The following is a 19,312-nucleotide window of genomic DNA, read 5'->3' on the forward strand; positions in this document are numbered from 1 at the left end:
TCTCTAAATGCCCTCCGCTTCACCCGAATGTATCGCCCACCGGCAAAATGATTGTTATTATTAGTGTTGTTGTTGTTTTGCAGTGAAGTAATTTTTATTATGTCTTTCCCTGCCAAACAATCCGAGTAGCAGCTGCCGTTCTCCTTGGAAGTAGCCCCTGCCTCCCCCCAAAGAGTCCTCTAGAAGCTCCACTGACCCCACTCTCCCTCTTTGGCCCCTTCTCCTCGCCAGAACGGCTCCTGCCCACGTTAAAACGCGAAGGCATTCATTCGGGGGGGGGGGGGGCACCGGAAGCAAAAGGGGCAAAACTGCAGCACGGCATCATGGGAAATGGGGTGTTCCAGAGCACAAGCAAAGTGGCATTCCACACCAGACCAATCCGCGGTGAGTTCGAATCCCGTCAGTCCACTCCCCAAAATGAGGAGCCAGGAAGGGTTCTGTCCGGAAGCCCCGCGGGAGGGGCTCTCATTGAAAGCAACCAGATGTGAAAATGTATCAGCGTTATGACGTGAATCCGCACCGCTCACTCCGCTCTCACTCCGGTTCTGAGCGGGAGAACCCCGTTTGACAAACGCCATCGAAGCCCGGAGGCTCGCCGCGAACGCGCCGCTCTTTGCTTTCCTAGCTCTACGGGGCCGGAAGGCGCTCTGCGGCGGTGCGTCGCTGAACGCGGCCCGGCAGAATCACTTCCGGCGGAACCTTTGCGCCGCCTTTGAGGGCGAGGAGGAGGCGGGGCCGGGGCGTTTCGGACACGGACGGACGGGGCCCGGACCGGAAGCGGCGGAGGGCGGCAGGCGGAGGAGGATGTGGCGGACGGCGTCGGTGGCGCTGGGCCCCTGGTGAGCGAAGGAGGCTCCCTGGGCAGCTGCGCGGCTGAGCCCGGCTCCCCTCGGCGCCGCCGCCTTCGCTGCTCTGGGACCTGCGGCTCCTTGGGAGACTTCGCCGCCCGGCTCCCAGGATTCCGCGCGGGCGGAGCATGCAGCCCCTGGCGGGGTCTGCCTCGGAGGAGGCTGAGAGGGGGGCCGGGGCTCTCTGCCAGGCCTTCCTTCCTTCTTCCGGCTCCCGGGACTCTCTGGGGCTGCTCCTGCGGCGGCGCAGGACACCGGCCCCGGGGACCCCGCTGCTCTCCCTGCTGCAGGCAAGGCCCTCCGGGGTCCTCCTGGCCAGGCTCCCTGGAGAGGCTCCGCCTTTTGCCGGAGGAGGCGGCCGAGGGAGGGAGCCTGGCCCAGGGGACTCGGGCCCTGGTCCCCGGAGGAGCCCTGCTCTGGCACCGGCAGCCCTTCCTCCCCTCTTTGGCGGAGGGGGTCCCACGGAGGGTGCCTCTGCCCCTTCCTCTGGCCCTACACGGCCCTTGCAGGCGGAGGAGCCTGGCCAAGGCTGGCAATGGCGGCAGACGTCCCAGAGGACTCTTGGCAGGAGCCCAAGGGCGGCGCCTGGGTCCCTCCTGGGCAGAGCCAGAGGAGCCTCTGCCTGGGCCCCTGGCCGCCATTCTTCCCCAGAGGCCTTGCCTGGCCAGCAGTCAGGGCAAGGGAGCTGGCCTCTTGGCAAAGGGATGCCTGCCAGAGAGCTGCAGGAATAGCCATCCAGCTTGAGACCGCTTTGACTGCCCTGGCTCAGTCCTAGGGCAGTCAAAGGATCCCATAGCATTGAGCCAAGGGGTTCTTTCTGCAAAGTGGATGGAGCCTCAGTCTCTTTCAGCATAAAATGGAGGGGGAGAAGGGCTCTGCTCAAATAGGTCTTCCTTCCTTCCTTCAGCCTCGTCTGCCGAAGCCTGACGAATGGGGCCCAGAGAGCAAGAGGGAAGCCACTGCTGCTGCTGCGGCAGAAGCTGCACCTCGTCTCCCAGAGCGTCCATCTTTCCCGCCATTCCGTTTCCAAAGCCCAGAGGCCTCCGCTATGGACCTCGACGCAGCCCTTCTCCACCCTCCGCCGCCGCCTTCCCTCGCACGGCCCCCACCTCCTTATAAAGAATGGGTCCCAGCCGCGCAGGAACTTTTGGCTGGCCAGAGTGGCCTCCCGGCTCCTGAGGCTCCGGTACATCGTCTTGGGGTCTGCGGTGGGCGGCGGATACACGGCCAAAAAGGTACCGAGGCAAGCCGAGGCTGCTCTCCTGTGCCCCTGTCCCGGCCTTTGGCTCTTTCTGGAATCGGGAGAAGGGTCTGGGGTGGTCCTCTGAGGAGTTAAAAGATTTGATGCTGGAGAGGGCACAGCAGTTCCATCAGCGGCTGGCAGGGTTTTCTCTTTACAAGGAACATAAGGGAGAATGATCAGAGCTGCTTAAACCAATAGGACATGTTCTAGCTAATGTACAGGCGGTGGGTGTTTTTGTGGGAGGGAAAGTCCGAGTGTGGAACCGTAGAACAGCCAGAAGGCACCCCAAGGGCCAGGCAGTCTGACCTGCTGCCACCGCTGGACATCCACCTGAGCTGGGGCCCCTGGCAGACCAAAGGCTTCCAAGGAAGGAGGGCCCTCCACTCCCCAAGGTAGTAGTCTCTTCCACCATCCAGCAGCCCGTGCCCCCGAGACCTTCTTCCTGGCGTTTAGGTGGAATTTCCTTCCTGGCCATTTGATTCCTTTGGCTTGCCCTCTGGAGCAGCAGAAGGCAAGGTGGCTCTATCTTCCAGGTAGTCAGAGGCAGCTGTTCCATTTCACCCCTCAGTTCTCCTTAGGCTAAACCCACCCACTTCCTTCAGCAGTTCCCCATAAGGTTGTGCTTTTGCCTTCAGTCTTTTGCACACACACTGCACCTTTCCTCTTCCTTCTGCAGCCTTCTGTGCCACCGTCTCCTCGCCCTGCCACTGGGAAAAGGGGTTTTCATTGCAGCGCTGGATGCCTAGAAGGCCTGTTTTCAGCGTCTGTAGGCATCTTAGTCTTTCTCCCCTTCTTGAGTTGTAGATCTTAGAGGGGAGGGAAGTGAGCTGTGGCAAGAGGAATCTCTCTGGAGCAACGCTGCCATTTCCTTGGAAGGGGAAGCTTCCTTTACCTCTTGTTCTTCGTAGTAGCGATGGCTCCCACTTGAGTCATGGGGAAGAGCAGCTTCTGCTCTTGGATTGCTCTCAGTGTGGCAGCAGAGGAGTCAGGAGGGATGAGGGGAGAGGAGAGGCTGCCGTTTTGTCCCCTCGGGGAACTGGGGCAGCCTCTGCTGCCGGTCTCCGGTCCGTATCGGTTGTACTGCGGTCTGGCCACGGTTGGTGAATTTTAGCCTTTAATGGGCTGTCAGTGCCACTTGGCCATAAGTATTCTTATATACTGAATCCTTAACGATGTCTCTCTGCTTTTGGTGATAGACGTATGACCAGTGGAAGGACATGCTGCCTGACCTTGGCGAGTACAAGTGGATTGTACCTGACTTCATCTGGGAGCTGGATGAATATGTAGACTTTGGTGGGTACTTGATTTCAATTATTTCTTCCTCTTCTCCTCCTTGAATACTCAGTTCAATTAGAACTTGGATATTAGATGCACAGATGAGTATGTCTCTCTGAAAACAGTTTTTTGTTCTGGAAAAGTTTTCAAGCATTTTTCCGGAGCAGAGAAGGTTTATTTTAGTTGCTTAATATCCCCTGGATCTTTTTCTCCTAGTCTTCCTGGTCAAAACGAGGACTTTGTGTGCCGTGGGTTTTCATGATAGAGCCCTAGCACTCATAACAGCAGCAGCAGCAGCATCTGCTGCCTTCTTAAAGAAGAAGCCACTCACTTTCCCAAGGCACTAAGGCAACCTGTGTTAGCAGAACACTTGAAAAACATGCAGCCGGAGTGGGGATCATTTGACCAGAGACAAAGAGAGAAATCGATTTTGTGTGGAATGCAGTTTGTAAAAGGCTGTAACAAGATAAGCTAAACACCTGATCATAAAAACAAAATACAGTTAAAGAACTGTAGCACCTTTGAGACAAACTGGACAAAAGAGGTCGGTAGCATGCGCTTTCGCATATGTGAGCCTACATGCATCTGAGGAAGTTGGCTCAAGTCTAGGAAAGCTCAGGCTACCAGCTTCTTTCTTTCAGTTTCTCTCAAAGGTGCTACATTTCTTTAACTGTATTTTAAGTTTTTTTATGACCACAAGATCCCTTTGCATGCTGATATTTTCCAGAGTAACATGGCATTGTCTTTGAGTTAAATAAATTATCATATTGCAAACATACATTGGATAATGGAACACACCAAGGAATTTCAAAAGGCAACCAGCCTGTGCTTTATAGACTGTAACAGCGGCATACGGAAAGTAATCTAAGGCCTGTTACAGACTGCCAAAATAAAGCTGCTTCGGGTCTCTTTGGAGGTATGCTATTTAAAGGATGCATGGGTCCTAAGAGTCCGGAGGTCGCACCAAAGCCACACTCAGTTCCTAAGCACTTGGAGTGCAGCTTTGGTGCCGCTTCCGGATTCTTAGGGTGCATGCATAATTTAAATAGCATACCTCCAAAGAGACCCGAAGCAGCTTTATTTTGGCAGTCTATAACAGGCCTTAAGTCTCCGTTTTTTATTTGTAAAAAGAGTTGCAGTGATGAACTTTACATTTTGTTAAATAATTATAAGGTATACATGCATAAATTATTCTGTTTATTCTGCTGGAGGTCTTTTAAATTCAGATTTTTTTTATTTTTTAAAAAACTGCATATTTGGAGGAGTTTCAGTTTTACAAAGACTCTCAAAATCCTCTGTTGTGCCGTCACATTTGTTTCCCCTAAAAGCTTAACCTTTCATCTTGACTCCCTCAAAACCCAGAAGTAACTGATCCTCTCTTTCCATTGCCCCCCTCTAGAAAAACTCAAAAATGCTCTTCCTGATTCAGAAGACCTTGCTAAGCTGATGCCTGACTTTGACAAGATTGGAGAGAGCATCAGTTCGCTGACAGGGCTTTTCACACCAGGTAGGGAAACGTTTCACAACAGAAAACCTGAGCAATGAAAGCTGGAGAGGAAGAACTTCCTAATTCCTCACCCCTCTGAGCTTTCTTGGTTTGGTCCTGCAGCCCTTGCCACTTTGCCCATCTTTGTCAAGGGGGAAGTGACGACATTAACATCTGAGCATATTCCAGCCCAGGAGCAAAGGGAGGGTCTCTTGGTTTGCTGGGGGCTTTCCAGCGACTGCCTCTGCTCCCCACATTCCAGAATCCTGTCAGGAGTCCTGATCGGATTGAGCCAGTGCAGCTTTTCCAGGGCCTTGTCTTCTTTGGGCCCTTGAAGGCTGCCTCTAGCATAGCAGGCTGCCTCTCCCTGACCTCTGTCCGTGCTTTTTGGCTTTGCCTTTCCCAAGTCCTCCCTTCAGAGGAAAGCTGCTCTGTGCAACGGAGGACTGGTGGCTGGGGAGTCCTGTGTGGATGGTATGCACAAGGAAACGGACAGCAAGTAGATGAGACCCTCCTATGCACTTTTGTGGGTTTTTAAAAAAACAGAACCAGACAGATCCTGGAATGTTGATTTCTGCTTCATTGTGAATTATTATTTTTGACTGCCCTGTGGTCCACTCTCTGTCTGTTGGCATCCCAAGTGTGCTTAAGTGTGCCATTACACCTGCCTGGCTCTTGCAGAGTGCAAGACCATAGCGTCTCTCATTTGCTTTGCCATTTGTTTGTATTTATAATTTTTATTTCCCCTTTTTTTGCTGGTTTTCTACAGGTTACAATTTGGTTAGTGAAGTCATAGGAGCTTCTGATCTACTTCTGTTGTTGGGTGTGTAAAAAGCACTTTTTCTCTACTGTCCCTTAACAGTCCCCAAGCCCTTTAAAAACAAGATAAAACTGGCAAGAGTCATTGAATATGTAATAATTCTTTAATTTTTTGGGACAGTCTTGGGTCACATGTTGGCAGAGAGGCAGAATATACAAATCAATGAATAGTTTATATGATTTGGGACTCTGGTGGATTTGGTCTTGGAAGACCCTCGTTTGCTTTTTCTTTCCATTACAAAACAGAAAGGCGCAAGGGAAAATGGAAGGTCAATGTCCTCCCCCCCCCTTTTTTTTTTTTTTTTGTTTTTACAAAAAGCATCATTTTGCTGAAAAGCTCCTGACTCTGTTCAGAGCGACTGGAGGCAGCCCCTGTCCCTCCTGCCGTCTCCAGGCATATGGCACCCATCTTCTGCACCTGGCCGCCTTCCTCCTTCGCGATGGGCCTTCCTCTGGTTTGGCAATCAGTGCTTGTTCCATCAGCCAGACAGCTCCTTGAGGCAGCTGAAGATGGCTGTGGGGCTCTATGTCTGCATGATCACAGCAAACGTGCAAGACTTCTGGTCAATCCGGTTGCATTTCTGTTCAGAAAAGGGAGATTATTTTGCACAAATTCAGTATCCCAGAGAGGAAACTCATTTTAAAGAGAGCATCATGAGAAAATGGGACACCTTGTTGCTTGGTTCACGCAGTTTGTCTCTTTTCTGTGCAAAATGGGGACCACACTGTCTGAGTCCTTCTGCCTTCCTTTGCAGGATCTTCTGGGGATACAGCTTTCAGGGCGACAGACCAAGGAAGCGATCATGAAAAACAGTACAAGAAGGTAAGCTTTCAAGGAGAAACCCTGAAGAATGCAGGAGGTGAAAGGCAGAGTCCAGCAGGCTGAAGTGCAGGATCTGGGGAGCCAGGAAGGGGCCAGCCCTGCAGGCCCCAGGGCACCCCAACAGTCTCTGGACAACTGGGGAGATGCTCATGGCCAGTTTTTGGGGGTGGTGCTCATGGGGGGGGGGGTTCAGGAGGGAGAGGTGTTCCAAAACCTTTGCCAGCAGAAAGTTGACTTTAACCCACACGGGAGGAGCATAGGCTGAAGTTTGGGGGCATTTCTTCTCCATCCCAGAAAAGTCTTCCTGACAAAACTCAGGCGTGTGTGACGTTGGGACACAATTTCAGTTTCAGAAGCTCAGTGTCAATATCAGAGTGACTCTCCCAGAGTCATAAAAATATTGCTTAGTTTCCTGAGGTTTAAGTTTGCCTCACAGTCACAAATAGTGCACTCAGTGTAGTCCAGTTTCAAACATGCCTCATTCTTAAGTGAGGTTACTGTGTTTTAAAACACACAGCAGCAAAGTTAAGAAGATAACATGCCCAATTAAAGGGGATTTCTGTGGCTTCCCACCTGCTGCAGCCATGTTGCTAGATGTCCCCTGTCTGTGGGATGGACCTTCCAGAAGATGCCAAGGCTCACTCTTTGGAAAACCTCCAGAAGGAGGGAGGGCAAGCGGACTCCAGTCAGTAACAACGGGGGGCTGGTTGTCCATCCTGGGGGTCTGAGTGGCTTTAAGGGGCTCTCCAAGGCCCCACATTCTTCAGCCCTCCAAATGGCTCCAGGAGTGAGAAGCCCTTGAGCAGCAGAGGGCTTGTTTTTTCCTATTTTCCAGATGGACTTACAAATTGGGAGATAGCTACACAATGATGGGTGCAGCTGCACCATTTGAGAGAAGGGTTGACTGGGGCAGGAGGGAAAGGCGGCCCTGTATCCTTGCTGGTAGACTTCAGAAGGAGTTGGTTTTGAGTAAGGCCATGCTTAAAAGCCAGGGATTTGCCATATGGCCTTGTGCCCAGAAAGATACAGTTCAGCAGAATTAAAGCACAGAAACTGAACTGAATACTGCCGTCTCCTTTGGCTGATAATTGGTTTGGCTTGGGGTCGGTGTGTGGATGACTGGGGCCCTTACAATACAGTCCTAAGGGTGACCTCCTGTCACGGCTTAGCCTTCTGGTTCAGTAAGCTGGGCATTGGATTTCCATGCCTCATACAGCTGTGACGCCCAGTGTGGGGCACCATAGATTGCATTTGTGGTTTTTAACGCATACTTGCACACCTCCTCTGTGTGTAAGCTCCAGGGTTTGTTTGTTATTTTTACGTACAAAGTGGAAACTGGGCTTGCATCTCATCTAGATACTCTGGAGCCAAACTATGCTGTGCTGTTTCCATTCTGCAAGAGAGCTCTCAGGCCATTGAACAGCCTGTGAAATTTCTATAACTCGTTTCTGAATTATCCTTTTTCTTCTTGTTTTCTTAAATCAGGCCCAAATGGTTTACTCAGTTCTTGTTTTTGGGATCTCCTTGGGCCTTTCACCTTTGTTCTGCGGGCAGAGTAGGAGCCTCATGGGGCCAGATTGTGCTGTGCTGGCAGCACTTCCTCAGCCATCGGAATAGGCCATTGCGGCCCATGTGCCAAACAGGTGCCTCCGGCCCCTGAGTCATAGGAAAGCATAGCGGCTGAGCCTGTTCCCTCGAGGGAGCCGCTGGTAAGGGTTTAAGGCAAAGCAGGGTAGGCTCTTCTGCTTAAGACCCACTATAATCAGTCTGGGTGGGGGGGGGGGAAGGACCTCGCACCTCTCAGCAACCACAGAGGTGAAAAGCTCTACTAAAAGCAAAAACCATGGGGATGGGGATGTTTAGCCTGGAGAAGAGATGGTTAAGGAGTGATATGATTGTCCTGTTCGAAGGGATGTCATATTGAGGAGGGAGCAAGCTTGTTTTCTACTGCTCCAGAGACTAGAACATGGGACAATGGATGCAAGGTACAGGAAAAGAGATTCCAGCTCAACGTTAGGAGAAACTTCCTGTCAGTGAGAGCTTTTCAACAGTTGAACACACTGCCTCAATGCAGAATGATGGAGTCTCCTTCTTTGGAGGTCTTTAAACAAAGGCTGGATGGCCATCTGTCAATGGGGATGCTTTGATTGAGAGTTCCTGCGTGGCAGAAGTGGGTTGGACTGGATGGCCCTTGTGGTCTCTTCCAACTCTATGGTTCTCTGGTTCTATGATTGGGCTTCTGAAGCAGAGTGGTGGTCGTGAATGGCAGGAGAGTATGAGCTGTTTGAGGTGCCCTTTGATTTGACATGAGTAACTGGGACATAGTGTTTAGGCTGCTGTACTCTTTGCCCCTCGCATGAGAGAGGAAGTGGGCAAACTTAGTGGGACTGTTGGTTCCCCCTCAGTTTCTAAGCAGTGAGAGAACAGGGAGGTTTCCCTGTTGCTTTCGTATCCGTCCGGCTGTTTCTGGAAGGGTCAGGAAAACCTTGCAGCCCTCCAGCTGTGCTGCTTTGCCCCAGCTTTCCCTCAGGGCAGCTGGTGCTCATGCGCCTGGCAATGTTGAGAGGCCTCTGGAGTCACTGAGCCTGGACTAGAAGCTTCCAGAGAAGAGGGAAGGCAATGGTAATAAGCCTTTCCCTGCTGTATCCCATCATTTGCTTCTGTAAGTCACTGCTACGCTCAGTAAGGTCATACATGTCTTTCATGTAAGTGGCTTAATCTCCCTTGATGGTCTGAGAATCTGGCTGGTGAACACTAAGTGGGCCAGGCCCCAGATGAAGACTGAAAGGTCGGTGGCTGTGTCAAACCGGCTGCAGTTTCTGACTGGTCTGAAAGAATAAGAGGAATCCTCATCTGGCTCTCTCTTGACATGTTCTCCCCATATTCTTCCCTAAATGAGTGCTACTCATCTGAAGGGCAAAGCGGGAGATATAAATAAAACATTATTATTATTATTATTATTATTAGAGAGGTCGCCTTAAGTTATTAGCTGCCCTCTTGTTTGGAGAGATACCCGAGGTTCCCTCCACCCAGAAGCATTACTGGAAGAATCCCTTCCTTGAGAAGGCCAGACTTAACTGAAATCACTTGTGGCCCTTTGATTCAACATATATGTGCCATTCCCATTGGAGACGTGAGGCACATGTGGGGCGCCCTGTTTTCGTCAGTCAGCCCCATCCCTTTGTGCTTCCTGACCCACTTGGCCCTTGCTTTTGCCTTTTCTACGTCGTATTTATTTATTTTACCCATTAAAACATTTAGACCCATCCTGTATCCAAAGATCCCATAGGAAAACATTCCAAGATCCTCTTACAATGCAAGATATCAGCAGTGGATTTCTAATGAAGTTTTTTGCAAATGACTTTTTAAAAACAATTATAATGCCAGAGCAGACGCCACTGAAACAAAACAGCAGCGCATGAAGACTGTTGATGACAGATTTGAGCCTCCAGCTCACTTGTTTATCAAGCGGCCACTTCCTTTCTTTTTAAAAACATACTTGTACATTTGAATTTCACGTGTTCCTTGTTCTGTTCATTTTTGGGTCATGTTCTTCAGCCTGCCAGTTCTAAAGTTTTCTACACATACTATTGTTTAAGAGCATTCAGATAAATTAAAATTGTTTGCATTTAGGCAGATTGGGCCGGCTGTATAGATGCTTTTTCTACATCTGACAAATGATTGAATTGGTATGAAAATGTACATTTCTTCATCTAAGGCAGTGATGGTGAACCTTTTTGAGGCCGAGTGCCCAAACTACAACCCAAAACCCACTTATTTATTGCAAAGTGCCATGTCCCTCTGGCTTTCTAGTAACAAACTCTGTGCTGGGGCGATGGCACATGTGCCCACAGAGAGGGCTCTGAGTGCCACTTCTGGCATGCGTGCCATAGGTTTGCCATCATTGATCTAAGGGATAGTTGCAGTGTTGCCATGTCAGAGAGGAGACTCTTGGCTTTCTCTGTCAAACAGATATTTTTGGTTTATGGGGATGTTGTGTGTTTTGAAACCAAGTGATACCTGTCTGGAAAGAAAGGTATGAAGCCAGTTGTGTTTTTTTTCTTTATGTGTCCCATTTCTGGAGGCAGAATCTGAGAGCTGCAGAGGGAACATTAGTCCCTTTAACGAACTTCTTCCTTGACAAAGCCATTGTAACATCTCTCCATTTTTAATTCCAAAGAAGCAGAAGCTTTGCCTGCTGAGGGTTCTGTTCCTCTCTTTTGTTTTTATCTGCTGGACCCCCCCCCCCCCCCGTTTGCCCCCTTTCGCCCACCTTGCCCTGCGTGTGTCCATCCGTGTGTCCAGTCCTTTGGTTTAACATTATTGCTCCCCTCACCTCCATTTTCTTTTTCCTCCTCCTCCTCCTCCTCCTTCCCTTTGTAAACTGGCGGCAGGGTCTCCTGGGCGAACTCATTCTCTTGCAGCAGCAAATCCAGCAGCATGAAGAGGAGACGCGGAGTGCCGCCGCCGACCAGTTTGGCCCAGGCTCCTCCCAACAGAAGCGAAAGGTGATGGCTTTTGGAAAAGCAAACCCCAAATGGACCGGGCCCCGGGGACTGTGTGATCTTCCTCCTCCCCTCCCCATCTGATCAACCCTTGTGATTTATTACCCATCGGGGAATCCTTAACTTTGGTTGGGGGTCTTAGCAGTGATCTTGCAGTTGACCTCTTTTTTTCAAAAAAACCACAAGACTATAATTGATTGTGATTCTTTATAGCCCTCTTTTCCAGCACAGTGGTTTCTGTGATTTTAATTGTGAGGTCAAAAATGAGGCTTTTGGAAGTGTTACACTTGACTTTGCTTTCAGCAGATCTGCAGAGTCACTCGAGTGTTTGCTTGCTCAGGGCTTGCAAAGGTCTGCCTTTGAAGACCCAGGAGAGAGGGAGGCCCACAGAGTTTGGGGGGGGGGAGAGGCTGTCCCTGGGTCAGTCCCTGGGTCGGTGGGCTTCTTTGCAGATCCCTGGATAGTAAGCGTTGCTGCTTGGGACTGAGGCAGACCCTCCATCTGATCAAGCAGGGCTCTTCTTGCATCCTTATAGATTTGAATTTTGAGAGAATAGAAGATTTGGAGCATCATTTTAATGGAAACTGACTAGCTTTCCAGTTTGTCTGGCCTGTGCAGAACGTTGAGCAGGTATGCGCCTGTTCTTGGCACAGTGACTTCTGCCCCAAGCAGCGCCATGGCTCCACAAAACCACCACCACCCCACAGACTGGACAGATGACCTCTCAGCTTAAGGCAGCTCATGCATTGCTTTCTTCATTATATTGGCAGTTCCCAGCCAGCCCCATCAACAAGTTTGGGGCATCATTGCACCCACAACAAAGGAAGATAGGGGCAACTCCCCTCAGGCTTCTCATCATGGGCACATAATTTCCATTGCATATCTGTAAATGAATTGTGCATCTTTACTTTTTACCTCTATGAAACCATACCTTTCTACCTTCCTTAGTGCAGTATCTAAAAGCCTTGCTCTCTTCAGGGTTATTTGGTCTTATCCTAAGAATAGCGCAGGAGGTGCCCAGTTTACACAGCCATGGGTGCCACCGGAAGACTCAGTGGCAAAGGGCTTGCTGTCTTGTCTGCCCAAGGCGATTTTATGCTATCTGGCTGCCCTTCCCTGTCTTTTGGAGCTCAGTGGTGTTCTCTCCTCAGCCAGTTAGATAAGACTTGTTTTAATCTGTCTGTTCAGGCTCACCCTTCATCCAGTTGGAAACAAGATTTTACTGAGCTGAAGAAGAGTCTTTCTGGACCAGACCAAAGCAGGCCTCTCTGGTCCAGCCAATGGCCAGCCAGTTGCCCCAATGGGAAGCCCAGGCAAGGGGCACAAGTGTAAGTGTACTCTCTTCCTCATGTTTCCTGGCACTGGCTGCCATGAGACTGGATGTGACATACCTATCCTGAGTAGCCATTTTTGAGCCCTCTAAAGATAATGGCAACCAACGCTATGCTATGAGTTCCACAGCTTAAGTAGGCACCTTCCCTAAATCTCCCGTCTCATTCCACACCACTGGGTTACTTTTGCTTTGAGCATTAAGAGAAAGGATGAGGGGAACCTTCTCCCAGTCTGCATTCTCCACACCAGGCATTGCTTTGCCTATTACTGCCCTGTTGCCCCTTACTCACCTTTTTGCTAAGTTGGACCACCTGTTCTCCCACAGGAGCAGCTCCATTCCTTTGGTTATTGTGGCTGCCTCTGCAATATCCTTCTTTCAGTCACTGTGGCCAGAAAATTGCACAGTATCCCAGATACAGATTTGGGTAAGGGGAGTGTGAGGTTGGCACTTTGAGCTTTGATTTCTGTTTTAACTATGTCCTATATGGAATTTCTCTCTCATTCCTATCTATCTATCTATCTATCTATCTATCTATCTATCTATCCATCCATCCATCCATCCATCCATCCATCTATGAGAGAGAGAGAGAGATTGAGTTGACACTTTAACTGAGGAGTCCACTGCCACCCCACCATCATCCAAAAACCTCTTTCACGCTGAGTGACTGCCAACCTTTCCATGTTATGATTTACCCTCCCTTATATATCACTTCATGCTTGTTTTCTTTTCATTTGCTGGTTCAGTGTCCATCCTCCCCTGTTTGGAAAGGCCCCTTTGCACTTCTTCACAATGTATATTTCTTCTCACCACTCTATAATTTAGCATCATCATCATCATCATCGCCACCAAACTAAGCTTCCATCCTACTCACCCCTAACTCCTGTTTGTTTATGAACCCATTGAAACCTGAAGATCTTAGGGTGCTAGCAGGTTCACATGGGAGATGTGGCCTCTCAAATAGCTTGGACCTAATCTGTGTAGGGCTTTATACTTCATGACCAGTGCTTTGAATTGTGCTCAGAAACGAACCAGTAGCAGTGATGCTGTTTCAACAAGGGAGTTATATTCTCCTTGTAATGCTGGCTCCAGCCAGCATTCTGGTAGCAACCTGATGATGTTTCTGGACCGTTTCCAAAGGCAGCCCCATGTAGAGTGTGTTTCAGTCGTCCAAATGGAATGTAAACAAGGACTTTTCAGTAGATCTTTCCCCTTTCTCAGCTTTGCATTTTCGTTCTTAGTAACACTTTCTGCCAGTTTACCAGGAGTACATGTTAAATGGCCTGGCCTGTAGTTTCCCAGCTTTTCCCTGGGTCTCACTCTTAAAAATAGACTGACACTAGCCACTCTATCTGCAATACTCCAACACAAAAGCTGAGTATCAGGGATAGAGAACTGTTGAGCCTCATTAGGGTCAGAAGGAGTGGTCCCAAGGGCCACCTGGCGCAAGCCCTGGAGCCTCCCTGGCAGTTGGCCACCCAGCCTCTCCGTGGGGCAAGCCCAGCTTCTGACAGGCCGCAGATTTTAATTAGAGGACCAGCAATTAAACACTTTCTCTCTCATCAAGAACAATTTCCTTAATTCTCTCTTTCTGGAAACATCTGTTCAGGCACAGGCATCTGCCTAACATCTTCATTGTTGAAGGCAGCTGGAAATACTTCATTCAGCATCTCCCTATAGCAGTCCCTATATCCTCCTTTGGAATGCCTTTAATTCCATTGTCATTCAGTGGGCCCACTGCCACCCCAACCCCATTTTGTTGTTGTTGTAGTTGTTGCTGTTGGTTTTGATACTCTTTGCAGGCTGATGTGCACTTGTTCCATGGGACACAGCAGGGTCTAAGAGCTCACCCTGAGAGGAGAGGCAGGCAGGCAAGCAGTGTGCTTTACTAGTTTATCATAGAATCCTAGAGTTGGAAGAGACCCCAAGAAGGGCCCTGATCCAGTCCAACCCCCTTCTTCTGCCATGCAGGAACTCTCAGTCCCCATTGACAGATGGCCATCCAGCCTCTGTTGAAAGACCTCCAAAGAAGGAGACCCCACCACAGTCTCCAAGGGAGCCTCTTCCACCGTTGAACCGCTCTTACTGTCAGGAAGTTCTTCCTAATGTTTAACGTTTCTTTTCCATTATTTCATTCGTCTTCCACCTCTCTCCCAGAGTGGAACCCAAGGCGGCTGCCAAAAAGAATGATTTAAAAAACCTTAACCATAAAAATGTAAAATCAATTAAAAATTCCTGCATTAAAGAGTGTAAAATCACTTAAAAAGACATGCAAATGCTTTTTTACAAAGAAACCCCCGCACATCCCAGCAAGAAGCCTCCCTGCCAGTGCCACCGCATGAAAAGCCTGTTTAAGCAGGAAGGGCTTTGCCTGCCGACGGAAGGAGAGCAAGAGAGGGTCCAGAGCCTGGGAGCAGCCGCCGAGAAGGAAGGCTTCCTCTCTCTTTCGCTCGCTCTCTCTCTGAGCCGAGAGAAAGCCTTCCCCTGAGAGCTCTGGCAGGTCCCTGTCAGGAGATATAGGGTCTTTCCTACAGTCTGGGCCTAAGCCACGTAGGGTAGGAGCATTACTTTATACTTCATAGGTTATGAGCAGAACCTTCATTTGTGCCGGGACAGTAGTTTCTGTTGAAATGCCTTCCAAAATCCTCCCTCAGTTGAAAAATAACTAGAAATCACTGCACTAATATGGGAGTATTGCAAGCTCTTGCTTGCAGCTTCTGCCTTTGTTCCCCAAAGAGTACCTAGTCATGGGTAACTGAACTACTTGTAACTCATTGCTGCCAAGCTGTGGCCTCCACCTCCTCAGGACAAGAGAGATGTCCATTCTGTTTCCTTGTCTGGGATGGAGAGGAGTTGGGAACTGGCAAATGGGGGGTCATGGGGAGCCTCTTACTCCAGAAAGATGGTTCTCGCGTAGCGGAGCATCAGTGGGCTTGGCTACCTTTTCCAGAGTAGATTTTTCTTTAATATCTCAGGTGCCACAAGTCTCACTTTTTCTCTTGGTGCTCTGTTTTTGTCTTGGAGCGTGACAAAACCTGCTGATCCCAAAAGGACTGGGGATTGCATAAGTGTTCAGAGTAACTTCTGGAATTATGGGTCCCTGTTTAAAGCAGCTTTTCAGTTTAAAAATATTTTGCTCATGAGGTGACCTTGGCAAGTAATATTCTGGAGGTGCAACTTAATTCATGCCGGTTGAGTCTTCTTTATCCGGAATGCTTGGGACCAGAAATGTTTTGGATATTTTGGGAATACCTGTATTTGCATATATGTACATAATGAGATACTTGGAGCTGGGACCCGAGTCTAAATACAACATCCATTTATGTATTGTATACACCTTCTATATAAAGAAGGTAATTTTATACAATATCTTTTGATCATCTTGCACATGAAACAAAGTTTGTGTACATCAAACCGTCAGAAAGCAAAGATGTTACTGTCTCAGCCACCCATGAAAAAACCTTTTGGTTTGGGGAATAGCTTGGATTTTGGAATCCTGGAAAGGGGAGACTCAACCTCTATGGACTGTGACTTTTTAGTATTAAAAAGAATAGGCTGTAGTTTTTTAAAAAGCAAGAAGAGCACGGAAACTCTCTCGGTAAAGACATTCTCTGTCCCTAGTTTGCTTTTGGTCTCAAGCCGTCAGTTTGACTGGATGCTCCTTGGGAAACGGATGCCTTCTGTTAGTTGGTTGTATTCTGAACAGAAAACAAAGCCTGCTTGTTTATGCCCTTGTCTTTTGCTGCCTTAGGTTTCCGACAAAGAAAAGGTTGACCAGCTACAAGAAGAACTGCTGCGCACTCAGGTAGGAATCTCACCTGATGCCAGATGGGCTGGGAAAAGACAAAGCACAAAGGCTCATGTGAACTCCTCATCCTCCACAGCAGGGGTAGGCAACCCTTTTGAGCGGGGGGCCGGCTTGCTGTCCCTCAGACAACTGGGGGGCCAAAGCCAAAAAACAAATAATTGAATAATTTTTTAAAAAAATTAAATAAATAAATAAATAAACCGGGACAAATGTAGGACAAAATTTTCAAATGGAGGGCACTTTTTAAATAAAAAATGGAGGACAAGTGAAAAAAATGCTGATTTTTTAAAAAATGTTAAGATAAATGCATGTTTTTGAGGCTTCTATAGACAATTGCCCCACCATGCCCCTCGTGCGAGACGCCAAAGGCCCGGCAGCAATCGGCGGCGGGTCCGGGCTGGGGCCGGGCCCAAGGCCTCGCCGGGCCGCAGGTTGCCTACCCCTGCTCCACAGTTTTAAATAGCAATATGGGTTACAACAGCCCCCTACAATAGTCTCAGGCGTCCCAAGGGGCATGGGCCATGCTTGGCTGAAGGCTCTTTGCCTCCGAAAATGCAGTGAGGACACTTTGAAAATGTATGAAGAACCAGACTGGGCCAGAAGAAGTCAGGAACGACTCAAAGTGGCAATTCTATAATAAATACATTTTTCCCTACTGAAGGAAATATGTCAGAGGGTCTTAACCTGTGCTTGTATTTCATTACGCTGATCACTCCTCCTTCCATTCCTCCCTGGACTCCCTCTAATGCCTCTCTCTTTGTGTCAAAAGGTTGTATGTTTCTTGCATCAGGGACACACACAAATTTGTAATTTTTATCCAGTTTGGAAGATGTCATAATTTGAAAATGGAAACAATTAACAACAGCCAAAATGATTTGGCTTATACAACAACATATTTGATTACTGATGGTCCTTCTATTATTATTATTATTATTATTATTATTATCGTATTTATACCCCGCCCTTCAGCCCCAAAGGCTATCAGAGCGGCTTACAATTATTATTATTATAGTTGTATTATAGTATTATATATAAAATATATTCTATCAAAAAGCTGGTTTGGTTTCTTACCTTTCCAAACAAATAAAGTGGGCTATTTCTCTGAAGATGCCAGCCACAGATGCTGGCGAAATGTCAGGAGTAAGCCTTTCTGGAACACGACCACAGAGCCAGAACACCCCCCCCCCCAAAAAAAAAAAACAGCTATAGAGTGGGCTCTGCTGGGAGACCATGATTCTAAGCAAGTGAGGAGCCATGGCTGTCTTTTAGTAGCAGAGAGCTTTCCCTCCCCTTCTTCCTCTCCATCCTCAACCTCCCCAGGCCCCCTTCCTGCCCTCTGGCTTTTAACGTTTACGCTTTTGCAGTTGAAGTACCAGCGGATGCTCGAGCGTTTAGAGAAGGAGAATAAAGAGCTGAGGAAGATCGTTTTGCAGAAAGACGACAAGGGCATTCACCAGAGAAAGCTGAAGGTACAGCCAGCAAACTTTGTGCGTTCCTTGCTTGCCTCCCTCCCGATCATCCCTGCTGCCCTTGAATACCTTTGCTCCCTGCTTTTCACAGCAACTCTGATGGATAAAAATATTCCCTGTGGGATTCGTATTCCCTTTCATTCCAGGGCGATGTTATAGCTTGATATAGTAGTAATGCCTCCTGGGCATTTTACCTTGGAAGTGACAATTGGCTCTTACAGACAGGATCCCTTATTCACAAAAGGGCCAGCTTCCGTTGGTGGCCTCTGAGATTAAAGCACAATGGTCAGCAGGGAAACAGTGGCCTGCTTTTACAACTAGGTTGAAATTAGCCTTTCTCAGACTGGCTTTGGCTTGGTTCACTTGAGTTAGCTTTTCCCCTTCCTTCCTCAGAAGTCCCTGATCGACATGTATTCAGAAGTCCTGGACACTTTGTCGGATTACGACGCCAGCTATAACACCCACGATCACTTGCCTCGGGTAAGCAAGCAAAGAGTATCCAGCAGCTTTGGCATTGCCTGCAGGCTGGCATAGCGTCAGGTTTTTCATTTCAGCCATGAAGAAGAGGAAACGATGCTCAGGGAATTCTGTTGAAAATACCCACTTAATTTTTAGAACATGGGCAGCAATATTTGATCTAGGCCAGGGGCATGACAGAAACTTGGGCCTGTTACAGACAGCCAAAATAAAGCTGCTTCGAGTCACAGTGGAGGTATGGTGTTTCAATGATGCATGAGTCCTAAGAGTCCAGAAGTCGCACCAAAGCCACGCTCCAATCATTGAAACATCATACCTCCACTGTGACTCGAAGCAGCTTTATTTTGGCTGTCTGTAACAGGCCATAGAGACATGAGGAGGAGAACCGAGCTGGATCACACGAAGCAGTTCTGCTCCCCATTAGTCTGTCCCCACAGTTAGTCTTAAAGGTGCTACTGATTTTCTAGACTAACACAGCTATGTCTTTAAATTCTGCTGTTATTAACTCTATTTATACCCCACCTATTCCCAAAACTGGGACTCAGGAGGCTTACAAATTAAACCAAATATAGTATAGGTAAAACATACAGAAGATCTGCACTGAAGTGAGACTAAATTATTAAATATGTTAGTAAAAATGTTAAAAAGCAATTGGAAAAACAGTGCAGTTAAAATATGTGCAGCAGGCTTTTTAAAGTCCTTTGGTTCTCTGAAGCCTGTCAGGGTAAAGGAAGGCTTTGCTTGCCAAAAGACTTCAAGGGCGGGGGTTCCAGTACGAAGGCCTCTCCTGGGTCGCTGCTTCTCAGGACAGAGAATTTCAGAGCTTTAATTACGTTTTCTGTAGAGACATGCTTTTGTTTGTTGTCCTGAGCCTCCTAACTCCATTGTGTGCCATGGATTGCTTTAAACAGCTCGGCTTTCATATTTTTCTCTAACTACAATTGGAGCTCTGAAAAGCTTTGTTTCCCTTCAGAATATCACTGAAGAATCCATTTGTCCTGATAAGATTTATGGGGTGATTGGGGAAAAGCTGTAGTTCTCTGAAAACAGAAAGTCGTGTTTTAGTATGTGTTTAAAAGACAGTGACTGTATATTTTTGCTTAAGGTTGTGGTGGTTGGAGACCAGAGTGCTGGCAAAACCAGCGTCCTCGAAATGATCGCTCAAGCCCGGATCTTTCCGCGCGGCTCTGGAGAAATGATGACCCGTTCCCCTGTGAAGGTATGGAGGT

The 19,312-nt window shown here is 48.4% G+C and overlaps 1 protein-coding gene across 5 annotated transcripts in view; it reads left to right on the forward strand.

The window, feature by feature from the left end:
• Positions 1-735: 735 nt before the first annotated feature.
• The window catches only part of LOC149317814 (dynamin-like GTPase OPA1, mitochondrial), a 55,535-nt gene continuing 36,958 nt past the window's right edge, over positions 736-19,312 (forward strand). For 2 of the 5 annotated variants that reach the window (XM_089508501.1, XM_089508500.1), the window contains exons 1-11: positions 736-839; positions 1,756-2,083; positions 3,288-3,384; positions 4,766-4,873; positions 5,622-5,675; positions 6,427-6,494; positions 10,889-11,002; positions 16,081-16,134; positions 17,502-17,606; positions 18,000-18,086; positions 19,189-19,302. In XM_089508501.1, the coding sequence (XP_089364627.1) occupies positions 805-839; positions 1,756-2,083; positions 3,288-3,384; positions 4,766-4,873; positions 5,622-5,675; positions 6,427-6,494; positions 10,889-11,002; positions 16,081-16,134; positions 17,502-17,606; positions 18,000-18,086; positions 19,189-19,302 (1,164 nt within the window). In that variant the 5' untranslated portion in view covers positions 736-804. The remainder of the gene's footprint in view (positions 840-1,755; positions 2,084-3,287; positions 3,385-4,765; positions 4,874-5,621; positions 5,676-6,426; positions 6,495-10,888; positions 11,003-16,080; positions 16,135-17,501; positions 17,607-17,999; positions 18,087-19,188; positions 19,303-19,312) is intronic. The other 3 variants (XM_089508503.1, XM_089508502.1, XM_089508504.1) reach the window with 3 other exon arrangements.

The sequence above is a fragment of the Sceloporus occidentalis genome, unplaced genomic scaffold (assembly GCF_023333645.1).
Source record: "Sceloporus occidentalis isolate IW3139 unplaced genomic scaffold, rSceOcc1.0.p SCAF_2, whole genome shotgun sequence".
NCBI classification, from domain to species: domain Eukaryota; kingdom Metazoa; phylum Chordata; class Lepidosauria; order Squamata; family Phrynosomatidae; genus Sceloporus; species Sceloporus occidentalis.